This window comes from Chiloscyllium punctatum, chromosome 34 (assembly GCF_047496795.1).
Source record: "Chiloscyllium punctatum isolate Juve2018m chromosome 34, sChiPun1.3, whole genome shotgun sequence".
Taxonomy (NCBI): Eukaryota; Metazoa; Chordata; class Chondrichthyes; order Orectolobiformes; family Hemiscylliidae; genus Chiloscyllium; species Chiloscyllium punctatum.
The window spans coordinates 52,018,243-52,038,273 of NC_092772.1; the positions used below are offsets into that span (position 1 = coordinate 52,018,243).

Sequence of the window (20,031 nt, forward strand, 5' to 3'; positions counted from 1 at the left end):
TCAAAACTCTTGGTTTCAAATATTTCCCAGTTTCCTTCCTGTTTTACACAGCAATGTGCAAGTTTAACGTCATCATGGGCTATGCTGCTATTGACTGCTCCGTCTGGTTGACCATCGCTTTCACCATTGATCGCTTTGTGGCCATTTGTTGCCACAATCTAAAAGCCAGATATTGCTCTGCCAGAACAGCAGCCTTGGTGGTGACCATTGTTTGTTCTGTGAGCATTTTGAGGAACATTCCATTTTACTACAAATACCAATCTTTGGGCACATGGGGTGGTGTGCCCTGGGGCTGTGGCATCAGACCAGGGTTCTTCATCTTGCCAGGATGGGTAGCATTTTTCTGGATCCACCAGCTGCTGAACCCATTGATCCCCTACCTCCTGATCCTGCTGTTCAATGCTCTGACTGTCAGGCACATCATCTTGGCAAATCGGGCACGCAGGGGTCTTCGATCTCCCAGTAACAGGGACCAGAGAGGAGATGCAGAGATGGTCAACAGGCGGAAATCCATCATCCTGCTGTTTGTTGTCTCGGGCAGTTTTATATTGTTGTGGATGCCCAAGATCAGTGTTTTCTTACTGATGGAGATTACCAACAACCATTTTTACCTGAGTTATGACCATCCTGTTATGATCGCTGACATATCTGGGACTGTGCTCTTCTACCTGAGCTCCTGTACAAACACTGCCCTTTATGCTCTGACCCAGAGTAAACTCAGAGAGGAGCTGAAGAGGGCTCTGAAATATCCCCTCACTCTCATCCGTGAATGTATCCCTACATCAAAATAAGGAAAGTGACTGAGACTGAAGCACCCCACACAGTTTGTGCCCATCTCTGAGCTCTCTCCAATCTTCACCTCTCACCTGAATTCCCCTGTTATTCTCCTCGTAAAGAGATGAAGAGGCGAAATTGTCTGCTTGAGCCATGGGACGTGGAAAACCTCCCTCACCTCCTTTTCTCTCCTTCACAAAACATTGGGGATGCTTCTGTCCATGTCTGACAGAGAATTCAGGGGGAAAGAAATAAAAGTGAAGAAAAATACATCTCGTGGGCATTGTGTCTTTGTTTGACTTCTATCCTTTCACAAATTTGCCATCCTCGACACAACCTGAAGAAAAATGCATGTTATGAATGTTGTGTCTTGATCTTCCTTGATTCCCTATACAAATGTCAGATGAATTACAATCACGCACACTCAAAATATTCACCAGGAAACAAATCATTTAATGTTTGATATGATATGTTCAACATGAGACAATTCATGGAAGCTATTTCTCCCCTCAAACATTCACAATTCGTCCACATCTCTCTTTTTACTTCCATTCCTTTCTCATTCTCTCCATCTGTTGGTTCTGCATTCTTTCACAACTGTGTTCATTCATTCAAGGGATATCACTGGGATTGGTTAGACCAGCATTTATGACCAATCCCTAATTTTCCCGGGAGTAGTTCAGAGTGAGGCACATTCCTGTGGGTTTGGAGCCCCATGTAGAGTCAGACTACGTAGGGATGGCCGTTCTCCCTTCTCTGAAGGAGGTGAGTGAACGAGAGCTTTTTGTATCTGACACAAACCAAGGAATGTTTCTTTTCATTGCATTGGCGAGACCAGGCAGACGCTATGGCAACTGATGAATGGACACCGTGCAACAATGACCCAGAGAGGAATGTTTGCTCCCTCCTTCAGAGGTTAAGAATATTCAGCCTCTGATCTTTGGGTAGGTGTTCTCCACCGCAGCCTTTGAGATAAATGCCAACACAGAATTGCCAAGCAGAAACTGATTGCCAAGTCCTGTAACCATGAAGATAACCTCAACTCTGATGTTGGGTTCATGTCACATTGAACATAACCTCACCATACTGTTCTATATCTGTAAAATCTTCCCTTTGAGATACTTGATTCAGTTCTCTACAGTGTGGAAACAGACCCTTCAGCCCAACAAGTCCACAACTACCCACCAAAGAGTAACCCACCCAAACCCATTCCCCTGTCGCGTATGTACCCCTGAATAATGCACCTAACACTATGGGCAATTGAGCATGGCCAATTCATCTGACCTTCACGTCTTTTGGATTGTGGGAGGAAACTGGAGCATCTGGAGGAAACCCGGGCAGAGAATGTGCAAACTCCAAATAGACAGTGGCCTGAGGCTAGAATCGAACCGGGGTCTTTGGTGCTATGAGGCAGCAGTGCTAACCACTGAGTCACCATGATGCCCCCAAGGTTACACATTACATAGAATCTTTACAGTCCTTCGGCCCAACAACTTCACAGTGATCCTCCGAAGGGAAACCCCCCCAGACCCATTCCGCTATATCCTATCTTTACTCCTGACTAATGCACCTAACCTACATATTGCTGAAAGCTATTACACAATTTAGCATGGCCAATTCACCTATCCTGCACACCTTTGGACTGTGGGAGGGAACCGGAGCACCCGGAGGAAACCCACGCAGACACGGGGAGAATGTGTAAACTCCACACAGGCAGTCACCCGAGGTGGGAATCGAACCCGAGTCCCTGGCGCTGTAAGGCAGCATGGCGAGCCACTGAACCACCAGGCCAGTTAATTCCAGATTTTTAGTGACGGGAAATCTCCTTGGTGAAATTTGGATTCAGATTCCCAGAACATTTTCTGAGTCGTTGGATGAACAGCCTGTGATAACTGCACAAGGTCATTGCCTCATCCTAACTTCCCTTCTCTTCCACTCCTTTTACCTTCACTGAACCCTCCAGGTTTCTCTTCCTCTTCTTCTCTCAGTGTCTAAAGACAAAGTCGTTCATCACTCTACATTACAATGTGAAGGTGCCAGTGTTGGACTGGGGTGGGGAACGTTAGAAACTACACAACACCAGGTTACAGTTCAACAGGGCTATTTGACATCACAAGCTTTCGGAGTACTGATCCTTCATCAGGTGAAGAGGAGGGAAACACCCAGAGCACAGAATGTATAGGCAAACCAACATAAAGATCGTACACATGGTGTGAGTGGAAATGTCGACAGGGCTGCATAACAAGTCTCTGCGGGTGATTGAAAGGGACAGACATTGTGAATAAAGTGTCAACAGCTGAGAAACAAGTGAAGGGATGGTCTATGATCTGATTAATTGAGGCAGAGAGATAATTCCAAAAAAAAATCAAATATTACATTGTGCTGGAGACCAACTAAATAGCTGGAACAACTTGATAGGAAAAAGAGTCACATGCCAACTGTGTATCCTAAGGAACATGCCATCTAAAACTGTACAAATTAATTCCGGTGATGGGATCACAACAAATTATCAAGGTGATGGTGTCAAAACTGGACAGTAAGGAAGGTTTTACAGACACAGAACAGGACATTAGAGTCACATGTAGTGCAACATCAACCCAGGATCACAACTGAGGCCCTCTTCATAGAGACAGAACTTGGCTCAAAGTTTCTGTTCAGCAATTCTGCATTATTGTGCATCTCAAAGGATGCTTACCCGAAGACCGGAGGCTGAATGTCCTTGAGCACTGGGCTGTTCCCCGACTGGGAGAGAACATTCCTGACTGGGTCATTGTTGCACAGTGTCCATTCAGCCATTGTTGTAGTGTCTGCATGAACTCACAAATATCCCAATCCTTAGGGCATCAATACCTCAAGTGTATGAGGGAGACCACACTGGCTGTGTCACATGAGTACCTGCTGTGTACGTGGTGGGTAGTGTTCCCATGTGTGATAGTAATATCCATGCCGATGATCTGACATGTTTTGCAGAGGGTGCCATGGCAGGTGTTTTGATCAATGTGATCCTGGAGGCTGGGCAGTTTGCTGGGAACGATGGTCTGTTTGAGGTTCGCTGGTTGTTTGAAGGTGAGAAGGGGAGGTGAAGGGCTGACCCTTGGTGAGATGTTTGTTGTCGTTAATGACGTGTTTAAAGCTGTGAGGGACATGGTGTAGTCTCTTTGCTCCAGGGAAGTACTGGACAATGAAGGGCACTCTCTCACTTGAATCCTTCTATGGGTAAGGATTCTCCAAGGCATGGTATATTAGCGAGACTGCGCAGACACTACAACAACACATGACTGGATACTACCCAACAATTATCAATTTCTATTGAAAAATCTGATGTAACCTTTCAAGTGCAGTAGACCCTTCCTCTGCTTCCCCTCACAGATGCTGCCGGATCTGCTGAGCTTTTCCAGCAGCTTCTGTTTGTGTTCCATGTTATTTCAATCATTTGGTTTGTCTCCAGCACCACCTTCTTATTAACTTGTTTGTCATTATCTCTCTGCCTCATTCAGTCGGATTATAGGTCATCCCTTCCCTTGTTTTTCAGCTGATGACACTTTCCTCACCCTGTCGAACACCCTTGGTCACCTGTAGGGACTTGTGTCATCTTTTGATCTCTCTGCATCCCCTTGATCTTTCTGTCTATAAATTCTGTGTCTGTGAGCTTCACTCTCCCTTCATCTGACGAAGGGGCTGCGCTCCATAACCCTGTTGGACTATCACCTGGTGTTGTGTGACTTCTGACCTTGTCCACCCCAGTCCAACACCGTCTCCTCCATATTTCTGTTCACAGTGGGGGATTCAAAAGAACACTTTTGTTTTATTGGTTCATGGATCCAAGTAGGAAAAGGTGTTGCTTTGAACAAAAGGACACTGTGCAGGAAATGGACAAGAGAACGACCATCAAAATTGTGAGTTTTATGTTCATTGTTTTCTCTTTAAAAAAGAAAATAATCCAAAAATAGAGACAGAAAGAGTCTGTGTGTGTCCGTGTGTGAGTGGATGGATATGGGTGTGTGTGTGTGTGTGTGTGTGAGAATGTGTGCGTATGCTTGAGTGTGAGTGTGAGTGCGTGTGTGTGTGTGTGTATGTATGTGTCTGCATTCAGTGCCATTCTGATCAGAAACACTATTTGAATTCATTTTGCAACATGCACCAGTTGTTGTGTTCAGGAGATCTCAGCAAAGTAACAATCTCTTGCTCACTCATGACATCCCATTGCGTGGAGAATACAGGGTTCAGACCCGGCCTGCGAGGACAGAGCATGCGTATCACTTTCTGCCCTTTCTGCCTGGGGAACTGAATGAAGACACCCTGGTAGATAAGTAATCTCTCTCAGCGTTCCTCTGTTCTCTCTGAAAATCCTCTGTTAAAAAGGACAATTGGAAGTTACTCCCAGAGACACAGAAACAACACATTTTCAAACAGCGAATGGGAAATTGAGAATTGGTGTTCCTACAAACTCATGTCATCATCAAACATTTGGAAGCAATCAAAAGAATCTGAAAGAGAACAACATCTCAGTCTCTGCCATCTCAACTGGAACTATTAAAGAGTGTTTCCTTCTTGAAATTTTATAACAAGACATAATATTTGTGTCTTCTCTGTTTTTGCCTGTGTGAATGGGATTAGATAAAAGAGCTAACAATTAAACTTTCATAACAGATTGGCAATTCAACATGGCAATTTTTGTCATTGGTTTAAACTGGTTTGATTATATTAAACAGTTAAATAGCAAAGAAAACCCCAGGCCCATATTCTTTTAGTGCGATCTGTATAGTTGGACAATTTGGTGCTTTAAATAAACGTTCACCTTTTTGATGACTCAGTAAATATTGGATCTTGATTTCCAGTGCAGGTGGGATAAACTTGGTTAGACCGCAGACCCCAAAATGCACATTTCTGGAGGGATGTGTTTGCCACTGGAGAGAGAGCAGAGGAGATCGAACAGCTCTCCCTCACCTCTCCTCTGCTCTCCCTGAAAACCCCCTGTTGAAAGGGACAGTTGGACCCCACCTTCAGAGACCCAGAAAGGGTGAATTCTGAATCCCACTGGTACAGCATATCATTCAGTCAGATGGTGCAGCTCAATTTTCCTCACTCACCATTTGTCTGTTTGTCCAAGAGAATTGTGTCCGTGCTAACAATGCATGATGCAATTCATTCCCAGCATGGTTCGTGATTGGGGGGAAGGTTTCCAGATCCCCACTCTGCCTGAATGACCTACTTTATCATGGTCGTCTTTCAATGCACTTGGCTCAAATGTTAAGACTCTATTCCACAGTCACACCCCCGTTCCTGCTTCCCCCTTTCCACACACATAATCCCATCCCTTATCATTCAGCTGAACCCACACTGTACATTCTCCAAAGGCCAGTACCATCTTCCTGAGGAGCGGTCCCTTACACAGTGATGAACTTACACAGATCAAGTGTAACCAAGGGTTTATCAAACTGAGGCCTAACTGAGTTCCCTTTCCATTCCAAACACCATTGAGAAAGGCTAGCACTGCTCTGCCCATCCTGAATGTTTCTCTGCTTCCTCACCCTGATTGTCACACACGGATAGATGGATCTGCTTTCTTGGTGCAACGTTGAATTTCATGTTATGCGGAAACTACCACAACTGACCCTTCTGTGACACAAGTCATTTCAGTCGTTAGATCACACAAGAACTCAAACTTTCAGTTGCTCCAACAGGTGGAAAGCTGCCTTTACTTACTTTGTGACCAACTTTAATTACCCTGCTGATTTCCCTCATCACTTCCTTAACAACTGCTCCATGTTCATTGGTAAGTGTTAACATTCCCAGTCCATGTCTTAACACCGAACCATACAGTATCATTGTTGGTGCTCCACTTGAACTTGTATACTTGCTCTATGTCCTAATGCGTGCAAAACCAAAAATGCAACAAAGTAAGTCTTTTGCGTTAATACTTTAATGAGTTAATCCATTATCAGTCAGGATTTATAACAGAGGTTCCATGCTTTAAATGCACAGCACAAAATTAGCAGCAGATCTGTCCAGCACGGTGGCACAGTGGTAAGTACTGCTGCCTCACAGCGCCAGAGACCCGGGTTCAATTCCCACCTCAGGCGCCTGACTGTGTGGAGTTTGCACGTTCTCCCCGTGTCTGCGTGGGTTTCCTCCGGGTGCTCCGGTTTCCTCTCACAGTCCAAAGATGTGCAGGTCAGGTGAATTGGCCATGCTAAATTGCCCGTAGTGTTAGGTAAGGGGTATGGGTGGGTTGCGCTTCGGCGGGACAGTGTGGACTTGTTGGGCCGAAGGGCCTGTTTCCACACTGTAGGTAATCTAATCTAATCAGTGCATAGTAACCGGACTGGAACAAATTCAGCAACTTGGTGATTGGCTCAATCACATAACTGGTCAGGCAGTGTAGTCGGAGCAAGCGAATCGATGATTTGGGCACAAGCCCTTCATCAGGAATGCGGGGGGTGAGGGAGTGTGTCCAAGGGGGTTGGGTGATAAATGGGAGGGGCTGGGGCTGGGGCTGGAGCTGGGGAGCGAAGGTAGCTAGGAAGAATATAGGTCAATGAAAGTGGGGGTGGTGACAGCGATAGTTCAGAGCAATGGGTGGAGCAGATAGCAGTGATGTAAGATGGATGGTAGGACAGTTCAAGGGGGCAGTGCCAAGTTGGCGGGTTAGATCTGAGAGAAGGTGGGGGTAGAGGAGAGAAGGAAACTGGTTCCAGGCACAAAATGAGGTGTTCTTCCTCCAAGGAGCGGGTGGCAAGACTTTGGCGGTGGAGGAGGCCCTGGACTTGCATGTCCTTGGTGGTGTGGGAGGGGAAGTTGAAGTGTTCAGCCACAGATTGGTGAGGTTGCTGTGTGCCTGTGTCCCAGAGGTGTTCCCTGAAACATTCAGCAAGTTGGCGCCCTGTCTCCCCAAGTGCAGTGGAGACCATATCGAGAGCAACAGGCACAGTGTGTGGAGGAACATGTAAATCTCTGTTGGTTGTGGAAGGATCCTTTGGGGCCTTAGATTCAGGTGAGGGTGTGGTGTGGGCACAAGTTTTACATCTGCAGTGGTGGCGAGGGAATGTGCCAGGTGCCAATATCCACAGACAACAAATCATCCTCCGCCATTTTCGCCACCTCCAGTCAGACCCTGCAACCAGGGATGTAGTTTTCTCTTCATCCTTATCTTTGTTCTGCAGAGACAATTCCCCCTATGACTCCCTCATTAGGTCTACGCCCCCCACCAACCCACCCTCCACTCACAGCACCTTCCCCTGCCACTGCAAGAGGTGTAAAACCTACCCCATCACCTCCCACCTCAACTTCATCCAAGGCCCCAAAGAATCTCTCAAGATCTGATAGAGATTCTCCTGTACCTCATCAACTGCGCTTGTTGCTCTCAATGTGGTCTCCTACACACCGGGGAGACAGGATGCCAACTTGCTGAATGTTTCAGTGAACATTTCCAGGACACACACACACTAAACAAACTCTCTGCTCTGTGACCGACTACTTCAACTCCCCCTACCACTCCAACATCCCCTCCCACACCACCATGAACATGCAGATCCTGGGCCTCCTCCACCATCAAACTCTAGCCACCCGCTGTCTGGTGGAAGAACGCCTCATCTTCCACATCGGGACTGTTCAACCACACGGGACAAATGTCAATTTCACCAGTTTCCCCATCTCCTCTCCCCCCACCTTATCCCAGATCTAACATTCCAACTCGACACCACCCTCTTGAACTGTCCTACCTGTCCATCCTCCTTCCCACCTATCAGCTCCACCCTCCACACTGACTATCACCATCACCCTTCACCTTCATCCACCAATTGCATTCCGAGTTACCACCCTCCTATTTATCTCTCAGCCCCCTTTGCACAAACCCTCACATTCCTGATGAAGAGCTTATATCTGAAACCTCGACTCTCCTGCTCCTCGGATGCTGCCTGACCCTTCTGTGCTTTTCCACCACCACTCATTTCGTCTCTAATCTCCAGCATCTTCAGTCTCCACTATCTCCACAAACACGTAACTGGTACTAAACGTGCCCTGACATTCCTTTAGAATCAGAATCATTGCACCCCAGTGTTGTTGTGAACTGGAGCAGACTGAGTTCAGACGTGTGAAATATCCATGAGCTGAGCTCAGTTGAGTTCCAATGGACTCAGTTGAATCAAGATGGTTTGAGTTGGACTCCAACTGATGAAGCAGAAATGGGCTCGGTTGGAGTCCATGTAATTGCTTGATTGTTTCATTTAGTGGTAAGTTTGTTACAAATTGACATTCATTACAAAAGAGTTTGATGTGAATTTTAAAATTCTGTTTGAAAAACATAATATTTCCTATTATTTCAGACTATTTCAATTGCAAGTATAATTTCTGTGCTACGTAATAGTCAAAGTACAGTTGGGAACGTCCTCTTGAAAAGATAAAGGACATCAGCCTATTGCTGTCCCTTAATTCCAGGATGTAAACCCACCATTGACAGTATCATATTTTATTGAGTGACTGACCCAAGAAAACAAAACTGAAAGAAGGTAGATGATGAACAAAATGAAGATAAACAAATGCTATCAGAACAAGGTTTGGCAAATAACACATTTTTTTTCAAGGAATTTTCTTTAGGGAGTGCTATTCACAATCCCTTTACATTTCCATGTGGAATATTCCAGTGTTGTGGGAATGTGAACGAGACTGTTTAATAGATTAGAACTAACACCACACGGTGTTTACGATCATGTATAAGGGATTGTTGATTCTTATCTCAGGAGCTCAGTCCAGACTCCAAGCCCTGCGCGAGGGTTAATGAATGAGATCACTCAACATTAACAATGCAAGGACCAATAATTCTACAGATCTTATTCACTTTCTTCCATTTCTTTGCAATTGTCTGTGTTCCAGGTGAGGAGACCTTCCCCGTTACTGAATGTGGTGTTTATAGTTCTGTCTGTGTTTTATGGTGAGATATTTAATGGATTACTTTGGAAGCGGGATGTGGATGGTCTGATTGGAGGAGTGACCTTGGGGAAGCGGCAGTGCCATTTGATTGGAATTTTATCAGTTGTGTGGAGAGAGGAGAGGTTGCTCAATGTTCTCGGAACGGGAGATGATGTGGAGGTGTGTGTGGGGTGGGTTGGACGCGGGTGTATAGTGTCATCGGCAGAATAAACCTTGAAGGAATTTTCCCTTCAGTCTGCTTCACCAATAAATCTTGGCTGATCCGACATTCCACACATTCTTCCCATAACTCTTGATTCCCGACTGATCAAAAATCTAGTAATGGAACCGAAGATATGCAAAAGGTCATGTTATCCCCCACAGCTATCAATGATCAAGAATATGAAAGATTCAGAATCCTCAGATTAGACATCCCTCCTCATCTCAATCTTAAATTTTCAACCCTATACGCTGAGACTGGGTCCTTTTTTCCCTAGACTTCCCCATGAAGGGAAACATTGTCTTAGTATTTACCCTGTCCATGCCCCTTAAGAATCTTCATTCTTTCAATGATATGACCTTTCATTATCTAAACTGCAGTGACTAGAGTCCCAACCTGTTTAACCTTCCCTCATAAGACAATCCCTCCATCTCAGGGATCATTCTGGTGAACATTCTTTGAACTGTCTCAAGCAAAATGCTAACCTTCCTGAAATAATGGGATCAAAACTGTTCACATTTCTCCAGATGTGGTCTCCCCAGCATCATGTACTACTACCCTACTCTTATCCTCAAACCCCCTTTGAACAAGGGCCAGCATTCCATGGCCCTTCCCGATTATCTGCTGCAGCCGCATGCTCGCTTTCTGTGTTTCATGCACAAGTTCCCCCAAGTCTCTTGGTGTTGCAGCTTTCTGCAGTTTTTGACAATAGAGATAATTAAAATTATGACAACAAGTCTAAGGAAAATGATGATTCCCATACCAGGACTTTCATTAGGCAGAGAACAGACAGTGTACACAGAGGTATAAGGTCAAGGATTGGAAATTGGTTTTATGTTTAAGCAATGCCATTTCTTTGATTTGAATTCTGTCCCTGAGCACGCACCTTAAAGTGGAGTTTGTAATGAACATTTTTTTCAAAAGAAATTCAGTAACAATGGATTCATAGAAAGCTTTTAGAGAATTGTACACCGTCCTTGGAACAGAAAAATACTGGAAAGTTTCACAAAGTGCTTCGTCTGATCAATGGTGTTGATAGAACAAAGGATTGGAATGTTTCCAGTGACTAGATGTCCGTAGGCCGAGGAAATCGATTTTCTGCAGCTCTTACTCAGACCAAAGCTGAAATGAGATTTCCATTTCCAGCCAGGGATTGTTGGCAGCTGAACTGAGAAGGTACTGGAGGGAGATGACAGTTAAACATTTAAAGAAGTGCACTGATTAAGAATGGTTACAGATTAAACTAACAGGTCACAGTGTAAAGTTGAGGGGAGGGCGATAAAGAGGTATAGAAACCTGCATCACAAGCCCAGTGTTATGAGATGAATGGGATCCATCAGTGCTCTACCAATCCATCAGTCTATGCATCCCCACGGAATGCAGGACACTTGTGTAATTTGTAACATTGCAGGAGTGAACAATGGAATCTATTCTGACAGAATGAATTTGCCTTTGTGGTAAGCCCTTCATGTGATGGTGTCAATGATGCAAAACTAACTGGCAAACCTGCAGACTGGAAGGTATTGTTAGATTGAATACAATGGACAAGAGGAAGAAATGAGCTTTGAAGGAGCACTGTTTTATTTTAGTGAGTGTTTAGAGACTGGGATGTACTGCTGAAGGGAATGGGAGAGAGGGGTTCAATCCGAACAACCAACATGGAATTTGGTTTTCATTCTGAACTGGAAGAATGTGCAGGACTGTGGTACGTACAGTGGATGCCATTGCTAAGTTACACTGCAGAAATACACCAAGGCTCCTTAGACAGCACTTTAAGAACCATGATCACTCCCATCTAAAAGGACAAGGGCAGCAGGTATATGGCAACACCACCCCCTGCCATTTCCACACACCATCTTCAGTTGGAAATGTATCATCACTCATTCACTCTGTGCACATTGGTCTTGTTGTCCAAGGGAGAGTTCTAAGTGGAACGATGTACAATGAGGCAACTTTGTCTATCTTGCAACCAGCTCACCCACCTGTCTACATTGGATTTATTAGTCCAGTTAATTTAGCTTTCTCACACTCCTCACTTACTTTGGTTCAATATGTGGTAAACATTGCATCTGAAGATTCTTTGGTGAATGTAAATTCCAGAATTGCAGCGCAATATTCAAATCTTTTCCTGCAGTTCTGTTAGTATATTGGGCAGTCTGAGATGCTGACCTTGGATGTGATATCAAAACAAAGCCACTTCTGCTTGTGTTATTGGATATTAAAGATCACAAGGCACCAGTACTCCTGGGTTTCCTCACCAATCTCCCTCCCTCAATTAACATTCCACACAAACTAAATAAAACAAATCTGCAATTCTGGATGTAAATTTGCTTGCTGAGCTTCTCAAAATTTACTAATATCTGGAATTAATCAGATGACTGTTTGTCACAACTCAGTCAATTTTGGTTATCAATTTCCTGACATATAAATTGAACATTTTTGAAAAAGATTTCAGTGTAGACTATGAAGGACTATGAGGCATCTGGTGGTCATCGATTTGAATTCTTCCCTCTACTTGTTGTTGTTGATCTTGGTGCACACTGGAGCAGTGAAGGTCTCTGATCCCACATGCGGAATAACTTTTCAATGTCTCTTCCAGCTAACCTAGTGACGATTGTGATTCTCTTTCACGGAAAGTGTGGCATCACCAAGGGTACTTCTCTCTATCTGATTTCCATGGCGACAGCTGATCTACTGGTCATTGTATTCAATATCATACTTTTAACACTGCTTTTCAAATATTTCCCAGTTTTCCTGTTTTACACAGCAATGTGCAGTTTTAACATTGTCATGGGCTATGCCGTGAAAGATTGCTCAGTCTGGCTGACCATTGCCTTTACTATTGACCGCTTTGTGGCCATTTGTTGCCACAATCTGAAAGCCAGATATTGCTCTGCCAGAACAGCAGCCTTGGTGGTGACCATTGTCTGGTCAGTGAGCACTTTGAGGAACATTCCATTTTACTTCAGATACCAATCTTTGGGCACATGGGGTGGTGTACCCTGGGGCTGTGGCATCAGACCAGAGTTCTTCATCTTGCCAGGATGGGTGGCATTTTTCTGGATCCACCAGCTGCTGAACCCATTGATCCCCTACCTCCTCATCCTGCTGTTCAATGCTCTGACCGTCAGGCACATTGTCTTGGCAAATCGGGCACGCAGGGGTCTTCGATCTACCAGTAACAGGGACCAGAGAGGAGATGCAGAGATGGTCAACAGGCGGAAATCCATCATCCTGCTGTTTGTTGTCTCGGGCAGTTTTATATTATTGTGGATGCCCAAGGTCAGTGTTTTCTTACTGATGGAGATTACCAACAACCATTTTTACCCCAGTTATGACCATCCTGTTATGATCGCTGACATATCTGGGACTGTGCTCTTCTACCTGAGCTCCTGTACAAACACTGCCCTTTATGCTCTGACCCAGAGTAAATTCAGAGAGGAGCTGAAGAGGGCTCTGAAATATCCCTTCACTCTCATCCGTGAATGTATCCATACATCAAAATAAGGAAATTGATTGAGACTGAAGTTTGTGCCCCTCTCTGAGCTCTCACCATTTTACAGCGATGCAAAGTGTCCAATAATATGGAGACAGGTCCTTTGGTACAAACTGCTCCATGCCAACCAAAATATCCATCCACGCTAACCCCCATTTCCCTGTACGTAGCCCATATCCTTCCAATCTTTTCCTCTCCATGTATTTGTCCAAATGCCTTTTAAATGTTGTTAATGTACCCTCCTCATCCACTTCCACCGACAGCCCATCCCATATCCATATCACCCTCTGTGTAAAAAAACTCTCTGGTTCCCTTTCATTCTTTCCCCTCTAACCTTATGCTGAAGCCTTCTAGTCCTCAATTTCCCAATCCCGGGAAAATGTCTGAGTGCACTGAGCCGATCCATGCCTCTCATGGTGCTATGTGCTTCGATAAAGTCCTCTCTCAGTCTCCTATTCTCAAAAGAAAATTGTCCTAGTTTCTCCAAGCTCTCCCTATAACTCAGTTCCCTTGAGTCCTGGCACCATCCTTGTAAATTTCTTGTACATTCTTTCCAGTGTGATAACATTCTTCCAATCACCAAGTGACCAAAACAGAACACAATAATCTCCGTGCAGCCTCTCCTGTATAACTGCACCATAACTTCCCACCTTCACTACTCAGTGCCCTGACTGATAAGGCCAGTGTGACAAAAGCCTTCTTCACTGCCCTGTCTACCTTTGATTCCACTTTCACAGGACTGTGAACCTGAACTCCAAGTTCCATTGCACTCCTTAAGGCCCTACCATTCACCATGAAACTCCTCCCTTTATTTGACTTTCCCAAAATGCGAAACCAAACACTTAACTGCATTAAACTCCATTTGCCATTTCTCAGCCTATTTCCCCAGGTAATCAATATCTTGCTACAATTTCTGATAACCTTCCTCACTGTGCAAGATACCGCCTATTTTAGTGTCATCTGCAAACTGACTAATCATGCCTTGTACATTTTCATCCAAATGGTTGATATAGATGACAAACAGTCATGGTCCCAGCACCGATCCCTGAGGCACTCCACTAGTCACAGGCTTCCAGTCTGACAAGCATCCTTCCACAATTACGCTCTGCATCCTACCATCAAGCCAATTTTGTATCCAATTTGCCAGCTCATCCTGCATTACATGCGATCCAACCTTCCAGAGCACCCTTAGCAATGGCCGAACTGAAATATAAATTGATTGCTTCTATCGCCCTGCTGTTTTCAACCTTCATGTTCACTTCATCAATACGCTCTAACAAATTTGTGAGGCATGATCTCCACATACAAAGCCACGTTGACTACTCCTAAACAAACCTTTCCTTGAGAAATACAGTTGTTCAACAGCCTTAAAGATAATAAGATCGGTTTTTCAAGAGGTCTCAATTCATGGGCATGTCATTCTTCCTGTGAGGTTTCAGATGACTGATGAATCTCTGACCCACTCTGCTTCTCAATGAACACCCTGCCTGATATCCCTTCCAGCACAGACACCATTCCAATAGCCCCATTGCCCAAAGCCCAGTGGAGTGTAATGCAATTTGGATGGTATTTTAATATTCAGCCCAGCAGGCAGTGGTCTGGATTACCTCGTGGGCTGTACCCTGACCAAGGGTATGAGAACGGTCAGTTTCTGGTCTGACTGGAAAATTTCCCTCACCTCCTTTTCTCTCCTTTAACCACATTGGAGGTGATTCTGTTCACGTCTGAGAGAGTATTCAGGAGGAAATAAATAAAAATAAAGAAAAATGTACAGTATGTACTTTGTACCTGGGTGTTACCTTATTCCTTTCACTATCCTGACATGATGCACATTTGTGCGACTTCAGAAAAAAAATGTAAGTTGTGAATGTTGTGTCTTGGTTTTATGTGATTCCCTTCACCAATCTCACACGATCTATCATCATGTACACTCAAAATGTTCTCCAGGAAACAAAGAATTTAAGGTTTAACGTGATATTTTCAGCATGAGACACATCACTGAAGCTATTTCTGTCTCCACACATCCATAATTTGTCCACATTGCTTATTATACTATCATTCCTTTCTCATTCTCTCCATCTGATGGTTCTACAATCATTCACAACTGTGTTCACTCATTCAAGGATTGGCTAGAGGAGCATTTGTGACCCATCCCTAGCTTCCCCGGTGGAGGGGTTGGTAGTTCACAGTGAAGCAGTTTTCTGAGGGTCTGGAGTCATCTGTCGGGTCAGACCAAAGAGGGATGGCGGTTTGCCCTTCCCTGATGGATATGAGCGAACCAGACGGCTTTTTATCCACCAACAATGTTGGACTGTTTCACGTTCCTTTTGAGTTTCTTATCTCCAGATTTTCAGTGTGAGGATACCTCTGTAGTGGAATGTGGATTCAGGTTCTCAGAACATTGGATGAACAGCCCGTGATAACTCCACAAGGACATCACCTCATCCTAACCTCCCTTCTCTTCCACTCCTTTTATCTTCACTGAACCTTCCAGGTTTCCCTTTCTCTGCTTCTCTCTGTGTCTAAAGACCAAGTCGTTCGCTACATTATAATGGGGACGTGCCGGAGTTGGACTGGGATGGACAAAGTCAGAAATCACACGACACCAGGTTATAGTCCAACAAGCTTATTTAAAATCACAAGCTTTCGAGGCGCTGCCCCTTCATCAGGTGAAGTGGAGGGAAGCTCACGTGGACAGATGTTACGTGCGGAGAGATAATGGCAGAATAATGCCAGGAAATTGAGACAATCTAAAGAGGACTGTTGAGAGGCTGAATAACAAAAAAATGTGCAGGTGATCAAACATGACGGATGGTGTGAGTGAAGTGTCAATCGCTGAATAACATGTGAAAGGATGGTCTATGATCTGATTAATTGAGACAGAGACATAATTACAAACATAAAAATAATGTGGTGCTGGAGTCAATTGACATGACTGGAATAACATGATAAGTAAAAGAGGCATATAGTGGGTGTCAAAACAATGTAATAAGTAATACAAAACTATACAAACTAAAACAGTAGAGAGATTCTAGCAGATTATCCAGGTGATAGCATCAAAACTGAACATGAAGTTAGTGTTTATAGATACAGAACTGTGTGTTGAGGTTAGTTGTAGTACAACATGTACCCAGGATCACAGATGAGGCCATGGGTACAGAACTTGACTATCAGTTCCCGCTCAATGACTCTGCGTTGTTGTGTATCTCGAAGGCACCCTTGGAGGATGCTTACCAGAAAATCAGAGGCTGAATGACCTTGCTCCCTGAATTGTTCCCCAACTGGGAGAGAACATTCCTGTCTGGGCTATTTTTGCCCAGTGTCCATTTACCTATTGCTGTAGCATCTGCACGGCCTCACCAATATACCGTGCCTCGGGGCATCCTTGCCTGCAGTGTGTGAGGTAGACATCATTGTCTGAGTCACATGAGTACCTGACGTGCCCATGGTGGATTGTGCTCCCTAGTGTGATAGTAGTATCCATGTCGATGATCTGACACGTCTTCAGAGGGTGCTGAGGCAGGGCTTGTGTGGTGTTGTGGTCAATGTGATCCTGAAGGCTGGGCAGTTTCTCGGGAACGGTGGTCTGTTTAAGGTTTGGTGGTGTTTGAAGGTGAGAAGTGGAGACGTAGGGTTGAACTTGGTGAGATATTTGTCACTATCAATGACGTGTTGAAGGCTGTGAGGAACATGGCGTAGTCATCCACTCTGAAGAAGAACTAGACGATAAAGGGCACTCTATTGGTTGTGTTGGTCTGCTGGCAAAGATGCCCTGGGCATGGTGTATTAGCGAGACCGTGCAGACACTACAACAGAAGATGAATGGACACTGTGCAACAATCGCTAATCCCGAGTCCTGTGACCTCTCGTCTGCTTTTCCTCACAGTTGCTGCCGGACCTGCTGAGCTTTTCCAGCATCTTTTGTTTGTGTTCCATGTTATCTCAATCATTTGGTTTGTCTCCAGCACCACCTTCTTATTAAGCTGTTGCCATTATCTCTCTGCCTCATTTAGTCAGATTATACATCACTCGCTATTCATTTGTTGACACTTCCCTCACACCGTCTAACACCGTTTGTCACCTGCACTCACACCATTTGTATGATCTTTTGATCTTTCTGCAGCCTCTCCCCCACCTCCCCCCACCACCCCCCCACCCTACCCCAGATCTCCCTGCCTATCAATTCTGTGTTCTGTGAGCTTCACTCTCACTTCACTTGACAAAGGGGCTGCGCTCCGAAAGATTGTGATTTCAAATCAACCTGTTGGACTATAACCTGGTGTCATGTGATTTCTGACTTTGTCCAGCCTAGTCCAAAACTGGCGCCTCCACATCTGTGTTCAGAATGGACCATCGACCCAAGTGGGAAAAGGTGTTGCTTTGAAGAAAGGGACACTGTGTAGGACGGTGGTCATAGTCTTAGAATAAGCTACTGTCATAGTCATAGAGTCAGAGAGCACGGAAACAGACCCTTCATTCCAACAGACTCACACCAAAAACAATCCTAAACTAAACTAGTTCCACCTGCCTGCTCATGGTGTATGTCCCTCCAAACCTTTCCAATTCATGTATCCATCCAAATGTCATTGAAACTTTGTCAATGTACCTGCATTCACCACTTGCTCAGAAAGTTCAATCCACACCTGAAAGACCATCTGTGTAAAAAGTTTGATTCTGATGTCTTTATTAAATCTTTCTCGAATCACCATTGCTGTGTCCCGTATTCAAAACTCCCCACCTGAGGGAAAAGGCAGTTACCATCAAAATGATCAGATTTATATTCATTGTTGTCTCATTGAAGAAGAAACTAATCCAAAAAAAAGTGTGCGTGTGCATCTGTGTGTGTGTGTGCATCGATATGGGTGTGTGTTTGCGTGTGCATGTGTATTTGAGTGTGCATCTGTGTGTGTGTGGATCGATATGGGTGTGTGTTTGCACGTGCATGTGTGTTTGAGTGTGCATCTGTGTGTGTGTGTGGATCGATATGGGTGTGTGTTTGCGTGTGCATGTGTATTTGAGTGTGCATCTGTGTGTGTGTGGATCGATATGGGTGTGTGTTTGCACGTGCATGTGTATTTGAGTGTGCATCTGTGTGTGTGGATTGATATGGGTGTGTGTTTGTGCGTGCATGTGTGTTTGAGTGTGCGGATTGATATGGGTGTGTGTTTGTGTGTGCATGTGTATTTGAGTGTGCATCTGTGTGTGTGTGGATCGATATGGGTGCGTGCTTGCGTGTGCATGTGTATTTGAGTGTGCATCTGTGTGTGTGTGGATCGATATGGGTGTTTGCGCATGCATGTGTATTTGAGTGTGCATCTGTGTGTGTGGATTGATATGGGTGTGCGTTTGTGCGTGCATGTGTGTTTGAGTGTGCATCTGTGTGTGTGTGGATCGATATGGGTGTGTGTTTGCACGTGCATGTGTGTTTGAGTGTGCATCTGTGTGTGTGTGGATCGATATGGGTGTTTGTTTGCACGTGCATGTGAGTTTGAGTGTGCATCTGTGTGTGTGGATCGATATGGGTGTGTGTTTGCGCCTGCATGTGTGTTTGAGTGTGCATCTGTGTGTGTGTGGATCGATATGGGTGTTTGTTTGCACGTGCATGTGTGTTTGAGTGTGCATCTGTGTGTGTGTGGATCGATATGGGTGTTTGTTTGCACGTGCATGTGTGTTTGAGTGTGCATCTGTGTGTGTGGATTGATATGGGTGTTTGTTTGCACGTGCATGTGTGTTTGAGTGTGCATCTGTGTGCGTGGATTGATATGGGTGTTTGCGTGTGCATATGTGTGTGTGTGTGGATCGATATGGGTGTTTGTTTGCGTGTGCATGTGTATTTGAGTGTGCATCTGTGTGTGTGTGGATTGATATGGGTGTTTGCGTGTGCATATGTGTGTGTGTGTGGATCGATATGGGTGTTTGTTTGCGTGTGCATGTGTATTTGAGTGTGCATCTGTGTGTGTGTGGATCGATATGGGTGTTTGCGTGTGCATGTGTATTTGAGTGTGCTTCTGTGTGCATGTGTTTGTGAGTGTGTCTGTGTGTAAGTGCATGCGTGTCTGCGTCCGAGCACATTTGTGAATGTGTATGAGTGTGCGTACATGTGTGGGTAAGTTTGAGTGTGTGCGTGTGTGTGTGTGAGAAAGAGAATAAGTGTGTGCGTTTTTATGCGCTCGCGCGTGCACATGCACATTCGGTGCAATTCTGATCAGAAATGCTATTTTGGTTAGTTTTCTAAATAGCACCAGTTGTTGTGTGTTCAGGAGAGCTCAGCACATTGACAATCTCTTGTTTGTTTCCTGGGCAGGTCACTACAGCCAAGTTCATGGAGAATACCAGGGTACGGAAAAGTCTGTGAAGCTAAAGCATCCATATCACTTTATCGCAAAATGGAATATTTGTGTCTTCTCAGACTTTGTTTATGTGAATGGGATTTCTTAAAAGAAAGAACAATTAAATTGTATTTACAGATTGGCAATTCAACACAGCTTTTTTTTGTCATTGGTTTAAACTGGTTTGATTATGTTAAACAGTTAAATAGCAAAGAAAGCTGCAGGCCCATATTCTTTTAATACGATGTGTATATCGTTGGGCAATTTGGTGCTCTAATCAAATGTTCACCTTTTTGATGACTCAG

The 20,031-nt window shown here is 44.6% G+C and overlaps 1 protein-coding gene across 1 annotated transcript; it reads left to right on the top strand.

Annotated features, from left to right (window-relative positions):
* The first annotated feature begins 12,469 nt into the window (after positions 1-12,469).
* Positions 12,470-13,408, top strand: LOC140458955 (probable G-protein coupled receptor 139). Its single transcript, XM_072553691.1, has one exon. It carries the CDS (start codon positions 12,470-12,472, stop codon positions 13,406-13,408), a length of 939 nt encoding a protein of 312 aa, XP_072409792.1.
* Positions 13,409-20,031: the final 6,623 nt, after the last annotated feature.